Below are 21,815 nucleotides of genomic sequence, written 5' to 3' on the forward strand. Positions count from 1 at the left end.
CTCTTAATCCATTAATGCCTATACGCTCTACAGTCACTGAAAAGTTGGACAAACCACCATTGCTGTAATAACGGGACAGAAGCAATGATAGAACACTCACCAGTGCCTAAATGAGAGTAGAACATCAGTGAAACTTATGACGATATCGGATAGTGTCACTTCCTTGGCCAATATTCTGTGCACTAACCATGTTGCCATTGAACACACTGTTATTGCACCAAAAAACTACATGTCAGCTACTCTCAAAAATTATTTCAATAGCAAGAACCTACCCAGTCACCTCCACCAGGAACAAGGAGCTGTTGTGAACACAATAACTTCCAGGTCTGCCTTGAATTGGACACAATGCTGCCATTCCACCATCTTTGCTTGGTCAATATTGTGGATATATCATCGTTACATCAGCACCATCGGTATGAAGATGGAAACAGCTCAAGATGGTTCTATGTTTAATAGTCTCATGACCAATATAGGAATCATGGGTTATGGGGAAAAGACAGGCAAGAAGAGTCGAGGATTAACAGATCAACCATGATTTTATTGAATGGCAGTGCAGATTTGATGGGCCAAATGACCTACTTCTGCATCTTATAGTCCAAGATCCATATCAACTTGGCGCAATTATGGATAAGCAAAAAAACATGCTTGGCGACAGGAAGACCTCGCCTGTTTCACTGGGCAGCTACCTAGGTTGCTGTGTAGAGATCTGAGAAATGGTAGTACAGACTACATTGAACCACAGATAAATAGCACTGTAAACTGATTGACCAACTGCATTGGGCAATGTTACTGAATTGCGAAGCATTTGCAACATACTTGAGGTTCCTGCAAAAGCATCATGCAGAACCTTCAACAACTTTCTACAATTTATTTAAGACACACCCTTTCAATTAGTTATGATAAATCATTCGCAAAGTTTTTGTTTTTCAAAAAACAGTTTTTCAATAGGAAATTTTGATTTCAAAGAAACCCTGACAGAAATAATGGTGATCAGAAAAAAAGCACTTAGCAATATGCTCAAAAAGAGTAATGAAGTGCAATGGTTGCAACAATGTTTAAACATGCTCTAAACATTTAATGCACATGAAATGGTAAAACAAGATGCAGCAATCACGGATGTCAACACATAAACATAACTTACTTGGACAGGGTGGACCAATCCCTGGTTTAACGTCAGAGCAATAACATTAAGTGCAAAGTGGCGCACAGGAGAGTGTGTGTGGAAAAAAGCTTCCAGAACCTGTTTGAGGTAGAGCTGCATGATGGAACTGCTCATCCCTGAGGAAATATCACCCATCTCCTTTAGATCTTCCTGTTTGGACACTTTCTTCCCTGTGAGAAAAGAAAGAGTTAATTCTACAGAGTATGCCTAATACAAATATTTGTTGCACTCCTCAAGGACATAAGAACTAGGAATAGATCATATGGTATGTTGAGCTAATTCCACCATTTAATATGATGGCTGATTTTGGACTTCAACTTCACTTTCTTGCCTGCTCTCAAAATCCTTCAGTTCCCTGAGAGAGCAAACAATGTCCCTCCCCAAATTACATGAATTCAACTCTTACTCCATGCTAAGATTGCAACACGCATTCTCTAACGCCTGTGGTTACACCTTTTGCAAAATGGCTCTCTCATTCACACACATCATATTTCCTCACTCTTCAAAGGTTGTATTCCATTTCAGCCAGAGACCAAGGTTAATATTTGTCTGGAATGTGTCAGTTTACCGCTTAGTACTTTCAAAAACATAAGTAAGTAAAGGGATTTGGGCACTACTGGTTGGGCAAGCATAAACTGCCCATTCCCGATTGAGATGATGTTGATGAGCTACCATCTTGAATTGGTGCACTCCTTGAGGTACATCCATAATGTTGTTAGAAAGGGATTTCCAGGAACCTCTCCCATTGACAGTGAAGAAACATTGATTTAATTACAAATCAGTTTGGTGAGTGGCTTTGGAAAGGAGCTTACAAGCGATAGCATTCTGATTTGCGTGTTCCAGATGTTAAGAGGTAACATATTCAGAAGGTATCACTGAGGGAGCCTTAAGATGTTGCAGTGCACCTGATAGATGATATACAGTGCTGCCATATGTGTTGGAGGTGGAGGGCCTAAGCACTGAAAGAGTTAGATGGGGTCAAGTAGGCTGCTTTGTCCTGGATAGTAGCAAGGTTTTTGAATGTTGTTAGAGTTGGATTTTTCTGGTCATGTCAGAATCTGAAACTGGAGCAGTTCAGTTTCTTCTCTGCTCATTGCTTCTCTGTTTAACTCTGCCGAACAGCCTTTCTTGTTCCTTTTTCTTTGGTCTTATGCAGTCAGTTCCTGCTTTCATTTACCAACAGGAAAGGTGGCTGAGCAGCAGCACTACTGATTGAGCTAATTGAGTCTTACAAGTATATAGCTGCTAGAATGGGTCTATAGACTAATCTAAGGATAACGAGAGATAAGCATACCTCACTCACCTCACCAGTCTGCCTGCTGCAGAGGCATTTGTCCAGGAATAGTATTGATAAGAGTGACCACTGCACAGTTCTTGTGGGGAAAAAGTCCCATCTTAATATTAAGGGAGAAAGTGAGGACTGCAGATCCTGGAGATCAGAGCTGAAAAATGCGTTGCTGGAAAAGCGCAGAGGTCAGGCAGCATCCAAGGAGCAGGAGAATCGACGTTGCGGGCATAAGCCCTTCTTCAGGAATGAGGAGGGTTCCAGCTTTTCTAGCAACACATTTTTCAGCATCTTCATATTAATACTAACCTGCATTGTGTTGTATGGCACTTTCACATTGCTAAATGGGTCAGACTTTGAACAGATCGAGCAATTCATGAGGCGCTGAGGACCATCAGCAGCAGCCGAACTGCACTTTGAAACCATCTGCAACCTCATGGCCCAGCATAAATACCAACAACAAAGGGGATTAAGCCTGGTTCAAACGAGGAACTGCAGGAAGGTGTGCCAGAATTCAAACCTGGGTCCCCAGATCATTAACTGGGACTATGCTGATACCACTAGGTTATCACCTCACCTCCAACAGTGCTATCAGACAGCTCTTACTAAGCAATAACATACTGACTGACATCCCGTTTCGGTTCTACTAGGACAACTCAGCTTCTGACCACATTACAGTCTTGAGTCATATGTGGACAAAAGAACTAAATTCCAGAGGTTAGGTGACAGCGACAGCCCTTGACATCAAGGTCATTTCTGACTGAATTGAGGGAACATACTCCAGTAGTTGGAGTCATAACTGGCACATAGGAAAATCCGAAAAAGAATACAGCACAGGAACATGCCCTTTGGCCTCCATGCCTGCGCTGACACATTTTTGCCCTTTCATACTAAAACTAATCTTCAGTGACAGGATCCGTACCCCTCTATTCACTTCCTATTCATGTACTCATTCAGGTTCTTGAGTGCTACTTCCAACACCTTGTCTGGCAGCATGCTCTAGGCACTCACTACTCTGAGAAAAACCTGCCTTGAATATCTGTTTTCAACTCCATCCTCTACACCTTAAACCTGTGTGCCCCAGTAATTGACCTGTTCACCCGGGAAAAAGCCTCATGCTTTCCACCTCATCAATGCCATTCACAAGCTTATAAACTTCCACTAGGTCACCCCTCAACTTCGTGTTCCAGTGAAAACCAACCCAGTCTATCCAATCTTTCTTCATAGTTAAAATCACCCAGAACAGGCAGCATTCTTGTAAACCTTTTCTGTACCCTCTCAAAAACATCCACATCTTTCTGGTCATATGGTGACTAGAACTATACACAATATTCCAAGTGTGGCCTAATTAAAATTCTACAAAGCTGCAGCATAACTTGTCCATCCTTATTCTCAATGCCCCCTCCAATGAAGGCAAACATGCCATAGGCCTTTTTCACTAGCTTATCTACCTGCACTGCCACCTTCAATGATCTGTGGACCTGCACACCCAGAGCCCCTGCATAGCAATACTCCAAAGGGTGCTGCTATTCACTGTATAATTCCCACCTGTACCTGACCTTACAAAATACATCACCTCACACTTGTCTGGATTAAACTCCATCTAGCATCTTCCTGCCCATGCCTCCAACTGATCTATATCCTGCAGTATCTTCTGACAATCCTCCTCACTATCTGCAACTCCATTAATCTTTGAATCGTCTGCAAACTTACTAATTAGACCAGCTACGTTTCCTCCATATCATTCATGTAGACCAGAGGTCCCAACACTGACCCATGTGTCACAATCACCTATCACAAACCTCCATTCCGAAAAGCATCCTTCCACCGCTACCCTCTGTCTCCTATTACTAAGCCAGTTTCGTATCCATCTTGCCAGGTCACCCTGATACATGTGACTTCACCTTTTGCACCTGTCTGCCATGAGGGACCTTGTCAAAGGCTTTACTGAAGTCCATGTAGACAACATCAATTGCTTTTTCCTCATCAATCATCTTCGTCACCTTCTCAAAAAAAAACTCAATTAAGTTAGTGCGGCACAATCTTCCTCGTGCCAAAGCATGCTGCCTATCGCTAATAAGTCCATTAGCACCAAATGCATATAGATCTTGTCCCCAAGAATCTTTTCCAATAACTTCCTTACTACTGACATGAGGGTCACGGGCCTGTATCTTCCTGGATCATTCCTGCTATGCTTCTTAAACAATGGGATAACATTAGGTATTCTCCAGGCAAAAGTGAGGACTGCAGATGCTGGAAATCAGACTCTAGATTAGAGTAGCGCTGGAAAAGCACAGCAGGTCAGGTAGCATCTGAGGAGCAGGAAAATCGATGTTTCGGGCAAAAGCCCTACATCAGAAATGAACAATTCCTGATTGAAGGGCTTTTGCCCGAAATGTCAATTTCCCTGCTCCTCGGATGCTGCCTAACCTGCTGTGCTTTTCTGTACCACTCTAACCTAGACTTAGGTATTCTCCAGTTGTGGCCAAAGAGGATACAAAGATGTCTGTCAATGCTCCAGCAATTTGTCCTCGTGCCTTCCTCAATATTCTGGGATAAATCCTATCAGGACCCAGGGACTCTTGAGGTTTTTCGAGGCCAGTCATTCCAGCTCCAGGACATCTCTTGTGGAGTTCCTCAGGGTAGCGACCTAGGACCAAACATCTTCAGCCATTTCATTTTAAAAGTCAGAAGTTGGAGATGTTCGCTGGTGATTGCACAAAGTTCAACACCATACATAACTCCTCAGATATTGAAGTAGCCTGTGTTCAAATGCAGTATTCCCTGGAGTATTCCATGTTCATTGCAGCATACATCACATCATCAGTGGCAATGAGCACCTCACCAAGATCTGCCCCGCACCACCTCTTCTTGCCTTCGAACAACTACCAAACATCAAACAGACCGTTTACAACAAATACCCAGCCATCATGACATCGACCATAACACCACACAAATCTGCCATGGCAACCTCTGCAAGACATGTCATCAACACAGATACGAACATCTCACACCACATGTAGGGCAGATACTCATGTGACTCTGCCAATATGGTCTCTCTCATATACTGCAGGCAAGGATGCCCAAGGTATTGCATATTGGCAAGATGAAGCAGACACTACAACAACGGATGAATGGATACCATGCAACAATTGCTAGACAGGGATGTTCCCTCCAAGTTGGGGAACACTTCAGCCGTCGAGGACATTCAGTCACAGATCTTCAGGTAAATATCCTCCAAAGCAGACTTTGGGACACACAACAATGCAGAGTTGCTGAGTAGAGGCTGATGGCCAAGTTTGGTACCCTCAGGGTGGCCTCAACCAGGACCTTGGGTTCATGTCACACTACAGGTGACCCACCTGTCTCACCCACCTTGCCTCATACACTCGTACCCTCTCGCCTTGCCCCTCACAAGCAGCCCCCACTCGCTCTCTCTTCCCCTCACTCTCATCCCCGCTCTCTCTCTCTTCCTCTCACTCATACATACAAATCTACGGGAATTGATTTGCATTTGCAGATACATTCTATTGTGCTCAAAAAGCACACAATTTGTAGACAGTCAGCGTGTCATTTTAAAAATTCCTGCTTTGGAAATACGACCAGTCTGACTCCAAGTTAAAACACAGACAGATTCTAAAAAGGTCTGACACCTAAAATGCATTGCTTGTCCAAGGTGTCCCCTCCTGAATACACTGACAAAATAGTTACCTTGGGGCAGTGACTTGAAAGAGATTCTGGGATTTGCATTTTAATCAGTTGAAACCTGCATCTCCTTTCGAACTCCTTCAAAGACCCTTTGACCTTTTACTTATAAATTGTGTGTCTGATGCCTCCTCTCTCACTACACCTGATAAAGGAGCAATGCTCTAAAAGCTCGTGCTTTTAAATAAACCTGTTGACCAAATACATTAACACTATCCAGGTTTAAGCTGTCAAGTGGCAAGTGTGCTGCACAATTGCCATCTCCAAGATCAGACATCACCCCTTGATATTCCATGGATGTATCACTGAACCTTGCCAATTAACTATATCAAGGAGAAAGTGAGGACTGCAGATCAGAGCTGAAAATGTGTTGCTGGAAAAGCGCAGCAGGTCAGGCAGCATCATTGACGTTTCAGGCATGAGCCCTTCTTCAGGAATCAGATTCCTGAAGAAAGGCTCATGCCCGAAATGTCGATTCTCCTGCTCCTTGGATGCTGCCTGACCTGCTGCGCTTTTCCAGCAACAGATTTTCAGCAATTAACTATATCCCAGAGATTACCATTGGCCAGAAACTAAATTGGACCATCGGTATAAATATAGTGGCTGCAAGAGACAAAATACTAAGAAAATGACAGTAAGTAACTCAGCTCTTGGCTTCCCAAAACTTATCCACCATCTAGAAAGCACAATTCAGCAGGGTAATGAAAGAGTACCCACTTGCCTGGATGAGGGCAGCATTTAAGAAGCTTGACACCATCCAGAACATAAGAGTCTGCTTGATCAGCACATCAACAATCACTCAGTCACTCCATCACTGACACCCAGTAACAACAGGATTGTGCACCATCGACAAGATGTACTGCAGAAATTCACCAAAGATCCTGTGACACCACCATCCAAATGCACAAACACTACCAACCAGAAGGACAAAGACAGCAGATATGTAGGCACACCAATGCCTTCAAGTTCTCCTCCAAGCCAATAACTTGGAAATATATTAACTGTTTCTTCAGTGTTGTTGAGTTAAAAGTCCTGGAATTCCCTTCATGTGGACTGCAGTGGTTCAAGACAGTAGCTCACCACTACTTTCTCAAGGGGCAATTAGGGATGGGCAATAAATGCTGAACCAACCAGCAAAACCCACATTCCACAATTGAATTTAGAAAAAAAAATGAGGTTGCAATTTATTTTAAAAGTTGTGAAAGGTCAGAAATTAGATTTAGAAAAGTAGATTTCTGAAACAACAATGTTGTAAATCGTGAAGATGGCTGCTCCTTTAATAAGGTTATTCCGTTCTTTTCTTGAGAGATGTCGTAAAGGCAGAGGTGCTGAAATATCTGAACTGGCTACTTTAATAATGGCTAACAGATGCTGCCTAAATCAACAATCAGAAAAGACTTTCCTGTTTTCTTTTAAAAATACTTGAACAATGAAAGGGAAGTGGCCAGTTCTTGCAGTTCAGGGTTTTTTTTTCTAGTTTAGGGTTAGTTTTACCTGGGGAGCCAAAGAAACAGCTCCATGGTAATCCTCTCTCTCTCTCTCTCTCTGACATCTCTCTCCGGTGTTTAAATGTACCTTTTTTTGCCAAGGGGTGCGTTTATGGGATGTTGCAGGAAATTGGAACTGTTCTTTGTTATGTTGCGTTTTTATGTTAGTTGGGTTTTCAAACAGTTATGTTATTCTAAATTCAGTTTTCTTTTGTTCGTGTGTAAATAAACTGTTTTGTTTAAAACAGAGTGGTTTGATTAGCTGCAATGCTCCTGGAATATTCACCTTCTATCTGCTTAAAACAACTAGAAAAGTTAGGTTCTGGGTTACTTTCTTAAAATGTTTTGAGGGGGTCTGCCCTGGTCCATAACATCGTCAAAATGTGGAAATTTCTCAAAGATGCTAACTGACCTGAATCTTTTCAGTTTTGTTTTATTACATAACCACAACAGACCAAGACAAATAAATAGCAAGTGGGACAGGACGCCTGCATTTCATCGGAGGCTCACTGATGATCATGGTGACGAAAAGTCTGAAAACAAATCCACCAGCTCAGCGAGCAAACTTACTACCTGAGCCACAAATCTTCTCCAAAATTTGTTTTATTATTTCAGCTCTCTGCTGCTAATGCTAGGAATAAAATATAATTAAGCTGAATTTATGCTTTGTATTTTGTGCATTAAGGTGGGTAGGGGCAAGGTAAGTTTCTTTTAATGAAATGCTGGCACCACTGGCTATGCCAGCATTTATTGCCTCACCTTAACTGCATTAAAGAAGGTGATATACTCATTTTAGGAAACTCATGTATTTACTTTGAAGTCGTAGTGAGTTTAGATTGTTATTTGTTTCGGTTTCTGAGGAGGGAAATCAGCTGAAAGGAAAAAAAAACCTACACCTAATAGTAGCACAGAAATTCACTGGAAGGAAACAGATTCAAAGCTGTGCAAATTGAGTCTGAGGAAGGAACCTAACTATGGAGATACAGGTAACTCCTCATTGAGGTGGGTAAAAACATTGCTTGGATAAAGGGAATAGGGTGCATTTATATCCTTCTCTGATGTCAGTAATGACATTTTTGCAGCCCATCATTTAATCTAACATAATTTAGTTCAGATCTGGCAGCGTCTGTGGACTGAAAGCAGAGTCAAATGTTTCAGGTTCAATGACTCTTGATCAGAACTGACGTTTTCAGACCTACTACATTCTGTTTCAAATATCTAGCATTTGCAGTTCTGTGTGTTTTGCTTATAATGTATTCTTGTTTAACATTTCTTTTATCTTAAAAACAAAGAAAATAGGAGTGGGTGGCACGGTAGCACAGTGGTTAGCAATGCTGTCTCACAGCACCAGAGGCCTGGGTTCAATTCCCGCTACAGGCAACTGTCTGTGTGGAGTTTGCACATTCTCCCCCGTGTCTGCGCGAGTTTCCTCCCACAGTCCAAAAATGTACAGGTCAGGTGAATTGGCTATACTAAATTGCCAGTAGTATTAGGTGAAAGGGTAAATGTAAGGGAATGGGTGCGTTGCTCTTCGGAGGGTCGGTGTGGACTTGTTGGGCCGGAGGGTCGGTGTGGACTTGTTGGGCCGGAGGGTCGGTGTGGACTTGTTGGGCCGGAGGGTCGGTGTGGACTTGTTGGGCCGGAGGGTCGGTGTGGACTTGTTGGGCCGGAGGGTCGGTGTGGACTTGTTGGGCCGGAGGGTCGGTGTGGACTTGTTGGGCCGGAGGGTCGGTGTGGACTTGTTGGGCCGGAGGGTCGGTGTGGACTTGTTGGGCCGGAGGGTCGGTGTGGACTTGTTGGGCCGGAGGGTCGGTGTGGACTTGTTGGGCCGGAGGGTCGGTGTGGACTTGTTGGGCCGGAGGGTCGGTGTGGACTTGTTGGGCCGGAGGGTCGGTGTGGACTTGTTGGGCCGGAGGGTCGGTGTGGACTTGTTGGGCCGGAGGGTCGGTGTGGACTTGTTGGGCCGGAGGGTCGGTGTGGACTTGTTGGGCCGGAGGGTCGGTGTGGACTTGTTGGGCCGGAGGGTCGGTGTGGACTTGTTGGGCCGGAGGGTCGGTGTGGACTTGTTGGGCCGGAGGGTCGGTGTGGACTTGTTGGGCCGGAGGGTCGGTGTGGACTTGTTGGGCCGGAGGGTCGGTGTGGACTTGTTGGGCCGGAGGGTCGGTGTGGACTTGTTGGGCCGGAGGGTCGGTGTGGACTTGTTGGGCCGGAGGGTCGGTGTGGACTTGTTGGGCCGGAGGGTCGGTGTGGACTTGTTGGGCCGGAGGGTCGGTGTGGACTTGTTGGGCCGGAGGGTCGGTGTGGACTTGTTGGGCCGGAGGGTCGGTGTGGACTTGTTGGGCCGGAGGGTCGGTGTGGACTTGTTGGGCCGGAGGGTCGGTGTGGACTTGTTGGGCCGGAGGGTCGGTGTGGACTTGTTGGGCCGGAGGGTCGGTGTGGACTTGTTGGGCCGGAGGGTCGGTGTGGACTTGTTGGGCCGGAGGGTCGGTGTGGACTTGTTGGGCCGGAGGGTCGGTGTGGACTTGTTGGGCCGGAGGGTCGGTGTGGACTTGTTGGGCCGGAGGGTCGGTGTGGACTTGTTGGGCCGGAGGGTCGGTGTGGACTTGTTGGGCCGGAGGGTCGGTGTGGACTTGTTGGGCCGGAGGGTCGGTGTGGACTTGTTGGGCCGGAGGGTCGGTGTGGACTTGTTGGGCCGGAGGGTCGGTGTGGACTTGTTGGGCCGGAGGGTCGGTGTGGACTTGTTGGGCCGGAGGGTCGGTGTGGACTTGTTGGGCCGGAGGGTCGGTGTGGACTTGTTGGGCCGGAGGGTCGGTGTGGACTTGTTGGGCCGGAGGGTCGGTGTGGACTTGTTGGGCCGGAGGGTCGGTGTGGACTTGTTGGGCCGGAGGGTCGGTGTGGACTTGTTGGGCCGGAGGGTCGGTGTGGACTTGTTGGGCCGGAGGGTCGGTGTGGACTTGTTGGGCCGGAGGGTCGGTGTGGACTTGTTGGGCCGGAGGGTCGGTGTGGACTTGTTGGGCCGGAGGGTCGGTGTGGACTTGTTGGGCCGGAGGGTCGGTGTGGACTTGTTGGGCCGGAGGGTCGGTGTGGACTTGTTGGGCCGGAGGGTCGGTGTGGACTTGTTGGGCCGGAGGGTCGGTGTGGACTTGTTGGGCCGGAGGGTCGGTGTGGACTTGTTGGGCCGGAGGGTCGGTGTGGACTTGTTGGGCCGGAGGGTCGGTGTGGACTTGTTGGGCCGGAGGGTCGGTGTGGACTTGTTGGGCCGGAGGGTCGGTGTGGACTTGTTGGGCCGGAGGGTCGGTGTGGACTTGTTGGGCCGGAGGGTCGGTGTGGACTTGTTGGGCCGGAGGGTCGGTGTGGACTTGTTGGGCCGGAGGGTCGGTGTGGACTTGTTGGGCCGGAGGGTCGGTGTGGACTTGTTGGGCCGGAGGGTCGGTGTGGACTTGTTGGGCCGGAGGGTCGGTGTGGACTTGTTGGGCCGGAGGGTCGGTGTGGACTTGTTGGGCCGGAGGGTCGGTGTGGACTTGTTGGGCCGGAGGGTCGGTGTGGACTTGTTGGGCCGGAGGGTCGGTGTGGACTTGTTGGGCCGGAGGGTCGGTGTGGACTTGTTGGGCCGGAGGGCCTGTTTCCACATTAAGTAATGTAATGTAATCTAAGGAGTTGGCCATTCAACCTGTTGAGCCTGCCCTGCCTATCAATATGACTGATTACCCAACTCAGTACTCTGTTCCCCACTTTCTCCGATACCCTTTGATCCCTCTTGCCCAAATCTAATTCCTTGAAAATATTATGTTTTTGCTGCAACCACATTGAGGCAGACAATTCCACGGGCTCATCATTCTGTGGGTGAAGAAAGTTTTCCACAACTTAGTCCCAAAAGATTTGCTCCTTATTCTTAAACTATGATCCCTGGTCTGACCCCCCCCTTCCCCCCAATGCTTCTAAAATCCCGTGAATATGATGTAACGGACTCTCTCTCGCCTTGTCAGTTGTCATTCCAGGAATCAATTTGGTAAACCTTTGCTGTACTTAGTCTATCACAAGAGCATCCTTCCTCAGATAAGGAGATCAAAATTGCATACAGTGTTCCAGGTTTAGCCTCACCGATTGACTATGTGCAGCAAGATATCTTTGTTGCTGTACTCAAATCCAAGATATAGTTTGCCACTTTGACTGCCTGTGGCACTTGCCCACTTAATTTCTGTGCCTGATGCAGGAGGATCACAAGATCATAAGAAAAAGGAGAAGAATTAAGCCTATCGACCCTGCTTTACCTTTCAACCCTGCTTCGATCATGGCCGAAATGTTTCTCAATTCTCCCGACAACCTTCGACCCCGTACTAATCAAGAACCTATTTATCTCTTAAATATACTTGATGTGGAGGTGCCAGCATTGGACTGGTGTGGACAAAGTTAAAAATCACAACACCAGGTGTTGTACAAATTATTTCAAATAAACCTGTTGAACTATAACCTTAACTATACTTAATGAATTGGACTCCACAGTTTTCTGCAGCAACGAGTTCCACAGATTCACTATATCCGGCTGAAGAAATTCCTCATATTCCAGTTCTACAGGGTCGCCCCTTCATACCGAAGCTATGCCCTTGGGTTCTAGTCTCTCTTACTAGTCGACATATTTTCTCCACGTTGACTCTACCCAGGTCTCTCATATTCCATAAGTTTTAATCAGATCCCTCTCATCCTTCTAAACTCCAAATACAGTCCCACAGTCCTCAAATGCTCCTGTGATAAGCCCTTCATCCCCAGAATCATTCCTTTAAACTTCCTCTGGACCCTCTCCAACACCAGCACATCCATCCTTAAATATGGAGCCCAAAACGGCTCAAAATATTCCAAATATGGTCTGAACAGAGCTTTATACAACTTCAGCAGTACAATTTCTACATTGTATTCCATCTGTCACATTTCTGCCATCTCCTAGCCTGTCCAAGGAGCCTTTCTGCAGCCTCCCCACTTCCTCAACGAGACACCCACCTATCTTTGTGCCATCTGCAAACTTAGCAAGAATGCCCTCAGTTTCTTTGTCCATGTATAATGTGAATATCGGTGGTCACATCAGTACTTACACCCAGGTCTTGTTGAACATTTCCCTCTCTCAATTTGCAGCCAGCATTCAAACAATAATCTGGCTTCCTGTTTTTGCTATCAAAGTGGATAACCTCACATTTACCCCATTGTACTGCATCTCCTATGCATTTGCACACTTACTTAGCCTGCCCAAATCACACTGCAATATCTCTGTATCCTTCTCATCCTTCCATCCAACTTTGTGTCACCTGCAAATTTTGAAATATTATGTTTAATTCACTCATCTAAATCATTAATATATTATTCTAAATAACTGGGGTCCTTGTGACACCTCACTAGTCACTGCCTGCCATTTATTCCTACTGTTTCCAGTCTCTACACCAATTTGCTATCTAAATTATGTAGGAGGGAGGGGTTCAGATTTGTGGGACATTGGGACCGTTTCTGGGAACGGTGGGACTATTACAAATTGGATGGTCTACACCTGAACCAGACTGGAACTAATGTCCTTGGGGGAGTTTTTGCGATTGCGTTGGGGAGAGTTTAAACAAACATGGCAAGGGGCTGAGAACCAGAAGAGATGACTAGGAGACAGTGAGGTGGAAACCAGAGACTGTAGGGTTCATGTAGTTAACATCACCAAGGGGAAGGTGTAGGCAGAGAACAGATGAACGCAAAAGAACTGGCGACCTAAAGTGCATATACTTTAATGCAAGGAGCAAAGTGGGTAAGGCAGATGATTACAGAATTGTGGTCACTATTCCCAGAGAAATCCCCCACTGCAACTTCTACCACTTGACCTGGCCCATTCTCCAACACCAGGTACGATATGGCTTGGATTGGTGCCTGGGAGTATGACGTTATTGCGAACACAGAGACTTGGTTGAAGGAAGGGCATGATTGGCAATTAAATGTTCTAGAATATAGATGCTTCAATTAGGACAGGGAGACAGGTAAAAGCAGGAAGGTTGCATTGCTGGTTAGGGATGATATCACGGCTGTGCTAAAGGAGGACATTATGGAGGGCTTGGGTAGTGAGGCATTATGGGTTAGCTGAGAAATAAGAATACTATGATGGGAGCTGTACTACAGGCCTCTCAACAGCGAGCGTGAGGTAGAACAACAAATAAGTAAACAGATTATGGAAAGATGTAGAAGAAACAGTGTGGTGGTGGTGGGAGATTCAAATTTTCCCAACAGTGACTGGGATACACAGTGTCAGTGTCAGAGGTCTGCATGGGGTAGAATTTGTAAGGAGCATCCAGGAACGTTTTCGAGAGCAGTATGTCAATAGTCCAACAAGGGAAGGGGCCATATTGGACCTGGTGTTGCGGAATGAGCCAGGCCAAGTGGTAGAAGTTGCAGTGGGGGATTTCTCTGGAAATAGTGACCACAATTCTGTAAGTTTTAGAATACTCGTAGACAAAGAAGAGAGTGGCCCTAAGGGAAGAGTACTAAACTGGGCCAAAGCCAATTATATCAAAATTCGGCAGAGGCTGAGAAATGTGGATTGGGGGCAGTAATTTGAAGGGAAGTCCACATTTGATATGTGGGAGTCTTTCAAAGGTAGGTTGAAGATTGTGCAGGATAGGCAAAGGGATAAAATCTATTTATATTTGGAAAAGAAGGGACTTATCAGTGATAGGGGACATGGTTTGTGCAGGGGGAGATCGTGCCTTACCTACTTAATAGAGTTCTTTGAGGAAGTAACCAAGCTGATAGGGCTGTAGATGTCATATACATGGACTTTAGTAAGGCATTTGATAAGGTTCCCCATGGTAAACTTATGGAGAAAGTGAAGTCATGTGGGCTGTGTGTTCTAGCTAGATAAAGAACTGGTTGAGCAACAGGAGACAGTAGTTGTTGAAGTGAGTTTCTCGAAATGGAGAAAGGTGACCAGTGGTGTTCCACAGGGGTCAATGCTGAGGCCACTGTTGTTTGTGATATATATAAATGATCTGGAAGAGGGCATTGTTAGTCTGATCACTAAGTTTGCAGATGACACGAAGATTCATGGAGTGGCAGAAAACATAAGGGACTGTCAAAGAATACAGGAAAATATAGATAGACTGGTGAGTTGGGCGGAGAAGTGACAGATGGAGTTCAATCCAGACATATGTGTGGTGATGCATTTTGGAAAGTCTAATTCTAGAGCGAATTATACAGTAAACTGAAGAGCATTGAGAAAAGTTGATAAGCAGAGAGATCTGGGAGTGCAGGTCCATTGTACCCTGAAGGTGGCTGCACAGGTGGATAGAATGGTCAAGGAGGCATATGGTACGCTTGCCTTCACTGGACAGGGTATTGGGTATAAGAGCTGGCAGGTCATGTTAAAATTGTACAAGACTTTGGCTCAGCCACATTTAGAATACTGTGTACAATTCTGGTCACAACCATACCAAAAGGATGTGGATGCTTTGAAGAGGGTGCAGAGAGGGTTTACGAGGATGTTGCCTATTATGGAAGGTGCTAGCTATGAAGAGAGGTTGAGTAGGTTTGGATTGTTTTCATTAGAAAAAAGATGATTGAGGGGGGACCTGATTGTGGTCGACAAATCATGAAGGGTATAGACAGGGTAGATAGAGATAAGCTCCCCCCCCCCCCACCGAGAGTGAGGGATTCAATAACAAGCGGTCACATGTTCAAGGTGAGAGGTGAAAAGTTTCAGGGGATACACATGGCAAGTGCTTTACACAGAGGGTCGTAGGTGACTGGAACGTGTTGCCAGCAGAGGTAGTAGAGGCAGATATGGTAGATTCATTATAGGTGCGCCAGGACAGATGCACTAGTAGGTGGGGAGCAGAGCGATACAGATCCTTAGGAATTGACAATGGGTTTTGGACAATGGATTTGGATTGGCTCAGGCTTGGAGGGCCAAAGGGCTTCTTCCTGGCTGTAAATTTTCTCTGTCCTTTGTTCTTTCTTTGACAGAGGACTAGCTGACTGACAGAAGGCAGAGGGTGGGTTTAAAAGGAGTCTTTTTCAGGATGGTAACCAGTGATTAATGGAGCTCCGCAGGGGTCAGTGTGGGATCACAGCTATTCACGTCACACATTAATGATCTAGACAAAGGAACGGAGGGCAATGTTGCTAGGTTTGCAGATGACACAAAGATACATGGAGGGACAGGTAGTGGTGAGGAAGTGGGGAGACTGCAAAAGGACTTGTACAGGTTAGGAGGGTGGGCAGAGAAGGGGCAGGAAATGGTGAGGTTATGCACTTTGCTAGGTGTAAGAGAGTTTAGATTAGATTACCTACAGTGTGGAAACAGGCCCTTCGGCCCAACAAGTCCACACCGACCCGCTGAAGAGCAACCCACCCAGACCCATTCCCTTACATTTACCCCTTCACCTCACACTATGGGCAATTTAGCATGGCCAATTCACCTAACCTGCACATTGTTTTTGGATGTGGGAGGAAACCGGAGCACCGGAAGGAAACCCACACAGACAGTCACCTGAGGCAGGAATTGAACCCGGGTTTCTGGCGCTGTGAGGCAGCAGTGCTAACCACTGTGCCACCCGCGAAGTTGTACAATCTTTTCTAACTGGGGGCCAGGCTTTGGAAATTTGATCATAAGAACATAAGAGCTAGGAGGAGTAGGAGGCCATTTGGCCCGTCCAGCCTGCTCTGCTATTCAATAAGATCTTCGCTGATCTTTTTGTGGCCTCAGCTCCACTTACTCGCCCTCTCACCATAATCCTTAATTCCTTCATTATTTGAAAAAACATTTATCCTCACTTTAAAAACATTTACTGAAATAGCATAAAACTAGTTCAGTGGGCAGGGAATTCCATGGATTCACAACCCTTGTGAAGAGATTCCTTCTCAATTCAGTCCTAAATCTGCTCCCCCTAATTTTGAGACTATGCCCTCTTGTTAGAGTTTCACCCACCAGTGGAAACATCTTTCCACCCTGGCAATGCCTTTCTTCAACCTCTACCATCAGAGAGAAGGTACAGAAGCCTGAACATACGCAACAGCCGGTTTCTAAAAAGGTTTCTACTCTACTGTTGTTAGAATACTGAATGGACTCGCAAACTCTTCGTATTCGCCTGTACCTGCGATTTGGCTTTTGCCGCTGTTTACCTATTATTTACTTATCTATGCTATTTAACTCTGTGATCTGCCTGTATTGCTCGCAAGACAAAGTTTTTCACTAAGCCTCGGTACATGTGACAATAAATTAAATTCAATTCACAATGTTCCTCTGCAAAGTTTCACAGTCCCCTGCACACTTTGCTCTGCCACTCACCTTAGTGTCATCTGCAAACTTTGACACACTCCATGTGGTCGCCAACTCCAAATTATTTATGTAAATTGCGAATAATTGCAATCCCAACACTGATCCCTGAGGCACACCACTAGTTACTGATTGCTAACGACTAGTACTCATTTATCCCCACTCTTTGCTTCCTGTTAACCAATCCTGTATCCATGCTAATATATTGCCCATAACACCGTGCATCTTTATTTTATGCGGCAGCCTCTTGTGCAGCACTCTGTCAAAGAATCTTTTGGAAATCTAGATACACCACATTCACTGGGTCCCCATTGTCCACCTGCTCATAATGTCTTCATAGAATTCCAAAAGATTAGTTAAGTATGACCTCCCTTCATGAACTCATGCTGCATCTGCCCAACGGGACAATTTCTATTGAGATGCCTTGCTATTTCTTCCTTGATAACAGACTCAAGCATCTTCCCCACTACAGAAGTTAAACTAACTGGTCTATAATTGCCCATCTTTTGTCTACTGCCTTTTTTAAACAGAGGTATCACATTTGCTGTTTTCCAATCTGCTGAAACTGCCCCAGAGTCCAGCAAATTTTGGAAAATTACCACAAGTGCACTTGCTATTTCTTCCGTCATCTCTTTTAGTACCTGGGGATGTATTCCATCAGGTTCAGGAGACTTGTCTGTCCTCAGTTCCATTATCTTGCCGAACACTACCTCTTCCATGATAAATGATTGTTTCCAGGTCCTCAGCGACCTTCATCGCTTTGTCAATTACTGGCAAGTTATTTGTATCCTTCATTGTGAAGACAGATACAAAATCAGCCTGGAGGCCCAGTAAAGATGTTACATAGCAGGGTGACGAAACATCTGCAAATGAACCTTCCAGCTCAGCGAGCAAACCTACATCCAGAACCTCACAGAGCTACAAATCTTTAAACTCACTAGAACCTTACAGAATTGAGAGGCCTGGATGGAGTGAACATGGAGATGGTGTTTCCATTTTCGAAACACGAGGACCCCAAGGCATAATCTCAGGGTGAAGGGACAACCATTTAGAACCGAGATGAGAAAGGATTGCTTTAGCTAGAGGATGGTGAATCTGTGGAACTCATTGCCGCAGAGGGCTGTGGAGGCCAAGCCAATGAATATAATTAGCATAAAACATAGAAGAGTATAGCACAGTACAGGCTCTTCGGTCCTCGATATAGTGCTGACCTTTTATCCTACTCTAAGATCAAACTAACCCTTTATTTTACTATCATCCATGTGCCTATCCGGGAGTTGCTTAAATATCCCTAATGTACCTGACTCTACTCCCACTGCTGGCAGCGCATTCCACACGCCTACCACGCTCTGTATAAAGAATCTACCCCTGACATCTCCACTAAAACTTCCTCCAATTACCTTAAAATTATGTCCCCTCATGATAGCCAGAGACTTTTTCTCAGGCCATTTCTGCCCTGGGAAAAAGTCTCTGGCTATCCACTCTATGTCTCTCATCATCATGCATACCTTTATCAAGTCATCTCTCATTCTTCTTTGCTCCAATGAGAAAAGCCCTTGCTCCCTCAATCTTTCTTCATAAGACATACCTTCCGGTCCAGGAAGCATCTTGGTAAATCTCCTCTGCACCCTCTCTGAAAGTTTCCACATCTTCTGTAAGTGAGGCATCCAGACTGGACACAATATTCCCAAGTGTGGTCTAATCAGGACTCTACAGTGCTTCAGCATAACCTCGTGGCTCTTAAACTCAATTCCCCTGCTAATGAAAGCCAACATACCATACACCTTCCTAACAACCCTATCAACTTGGGTGGCAACTTTAAGGGACCTTTGGACGTGGACCTCAAGAACTTTCTGTTCCTCCACACTGCCAAGAATTCTGTCTTTAACGCTGTCATCTGCATTCAAATTCGACCTTCCAAAATGAATCACTTCACACTTTTCCAGGTTGAATTCCACATGCCACTTCTTAGCCCAGCTCTACATCCTGTCAATGTTCCGTTGCAACCTACAACAGCCCTCCATACTAACCACAACTCCACCAACCTTTGAGTCCATCAGCAAACTTACTAACCCACCCTTCCACTTCCTTATCCAAGTCATTTATAAAAATCACAAAAAACAGAGGTCCCAGCACAGAAACTGTGGAACACCACTGGTCACCAAATCTAGGCTGAATACTTTCATTTACTACCACTTTGTCTTCTATGGGCCAGCCAATTCTGTATCCAGATAGCCAAATTTCCCTGTACCTCATGCCTCCTTATTTTCTTAATGAACCTACCTTATCAAATGCCTTGCTAAAATCCATGTACACTACATCCACTGCTCTACCTTCAATGTGTTTTGTCACATCCTCAAAGAATTTAACAAGGCTTGTGAGGCATGACCTGCCCCTCACAAAGACATGTTATCTCTAATCAAATGATGCTTTTAGAATTAATAATAAATCCTATCTCTCAGAATCCTCTCCAATAATTTGCCCATCACAGATGTAAGATGACTGGTCTGTAATTCCCAGGGTTATCCCTTTCCCGAACAAGGAAATAACATTTGCCACCCTCCAATCAACTGGTACTACTCCAGTAGACAGTCAAAACACAAAGGCCATTTCCAAAGGCGCAGCAATCTCTTCCTTCACTTCCCATAGTAACCTTGGGTATATCCTATCTGGCCCAGGGGACTTAAGTAACCTCATGATTTTCAAAATTCCCAGCAGATTCAGCACCTTAACATCAACCTGTTCAAGCATATCAGTCTGTTTCACATTGTCCTCACTCATGACAAGGTCCCTCTCTCTAGTGAAAGCATGCCGTATGCCTTCTTGACCACTCTAATGACCTGCATTGCCACCTTCAGGGAACAATGGACCTGAACACACAGATCTATCTGCACATCAATTTTCCCCAGGACTTTTCCATTTACTGTATAGTTTGGTCTGGAATTGCATCTCCCAAAATGCATCATCGCACATTTGCCCAGATTGAACTCCCATCTGCCATTTCTCTGCCCAACTCTCCAATCTATCCATATTCTGCTGTATTCTCTGACAAGGTAAAAACAGTGACTGCAGATGCTGAAAACCAAATACTGGATTAGTGGTGTTGGAAGAGCACAGCAGTTCAGGCAGCATCCAACGAGCAGCAAAATCAACGTTTCGGGCAAAAGCCCTTCATCAGGAATAAAGGCAGTGAGCCTGAAGCATGGAGCTGATGAAGGGCTTTTGCCCGAAACGTTGATTTCGCTGCTCGTTGGATGCTGCCTGAACTGTAGTGCTCTTCCAGCACCACTAATCCTGTATTCTCTGACAGTCCCCTTCACTATCAGCAACTCCAATCTTAGTGTCATCTGCAAACCTGCTAATGAGGCAACCTAAACCTCCTCCAAATCATTTATGTATATCACAAACGACAGTAGTCCCATCACGGACCTCTGTTCCGTGTTTTCAAAGATGTTAATATCAATTTCTTTAGGGCCTTTTCCTGTTGCTTGTTATTACAGAATACAGCTCTTTGACACTATAAACCATAAAAGACCTTACAACAAGTGACAAAGGTGTAAACATTTACCTGATCTTAACAATCAATTCTCTCCCTTGGAAACTCTACTCCTGCAGTTGGTGAGACTACTCTGGTTTTGTGGTAATGTTACTCTGCTTATTCCCAACAAGCAGGAGACCCTTCCCCAAGATTGCCTCACCATGACCCCAACTGTGAGGACACCCTTCCCAGACTGCTTGACTATGATACTGACTGCACACACACTGATCCCAGATACTTCTTTTTGACACCAACTGGTGTTTCTACCAACAGCAACCATAGCTGAAAGGCTTTTGCCCAGATGATATTAGATGCTGACATGCGTGATATGTCATCACGGACTATGCAAAAGTTTTACTTCATTTATTCAGGGAATGCATCTGGGCTTTGCTGGCTGGTCTATCGCTTGAGTAGATGTTGGCGAGCTGCTCAGGTAGAACAACTCAGGCAGTGGAGTTGGTCACAATCTTGTTTAGCTCCAGTCTGGATATAAAAGGTATCGTTTTCAGATCCTTGAATCAAGTCATATTATCATTCAGGAGTCAAATGGCAGCCAATATACTGAAGGATGAATCATTCGGTTTCATGATTTAGAGAATAAGATGTCTTGGCTAGATTAAAGATGACAAGGATCTACTCTAGAATTTTGGTCCTGGATCTGCCTAGCTACAAAGACCACCCCCTGTAGTATACCTGCTGGGTTAAAAGTCATCGGGATTTCTGGGAGAAATTCCTCGGTGTCAGGACAAAATAGCTCAATGACATGTAGGTCATTTTTTTTTTAAAAACACACAATGAACAAAAAGTAGATTTTCAATAGTTTCTATAATTGGATTTATCCCTCTTCTTGTCGATGGTCATGATAGCAAAATCTGTTGGGATGTTCTCTTAGCCCCAAAGATGATCAGTGGCGCTGGGAGCTGAGGGCAGGTGGAATGATATATCTCAGCGGACATACCAACTGGGTTGGAGGCTTGTCTGCTGAATGGCCCTTTTAACCTCATCAATAGTAGGTGGATCATGTAAAGAATCTTTCACTGGGTGTTGTGGGATGGATTAAAAGTAGGAGTTGGTGGCACCATGGGAATATCACTTGACTACTAATCCAGAGGCTCAGGCTCATGCAGGGAGAAATGGGCAAAAATACCACACGGCAATTGGTGGAATTTAAGCTCAAGTGAATCATTTGGGAGTATAGAATGATGACAGAGCAGGTGATATTGTCTACATTGACTTTAGTATCGTACTTGAACAGATCCCTCATGGTAGGCTGATCCAGAAGATTAAGTCACATAGGATCCATGGTGAGTTGGTAAGCTGGATGAAAAATTGGCTTGGTCATAGAA

General features: G+C 45.3%; 1 protein-coding gene across 6 annotated transcripts in view; it reads right to left on the minus strand.

The window, feature by feature from the left end:
* Positions 1-21,815, minus strand: part of LOC140493806 (nipped-B-like protein) — a 523,989-nt gene that overhangs the window by 55,964 nt on the left and 446,210 nt on the right. For all 6 annotated transcript variants that reach the window (XM_072592747.1, XM_072592718.1, XM_072592708.1 and 3 more), the window contains one exon: positions 1,142-1,332. In XM_072592747.1, coding sequence (XP_072448848.1) covers positions 1,142-1,332 — 191 coding nt within the window. The remainder of the gene's footprint in view (positions 1-1,141; positions 1,333-21,815) is intronic.

Source organism: Chiloscyllium punctatum, chromosome 2, assembly GCF_047496795.1.
Source record: "Chiloscyllium punctatum isolate Juve2018m chromosome 2, sChiPun1.3, whole genome shotgun sequence".
NCBI lineage: Eukaryota > Metazoa > Chordata > Chondrichthyes > Orectolobiformes > Hemiscylliidae > Chiloscyllium > Chiloscyllium punctatum.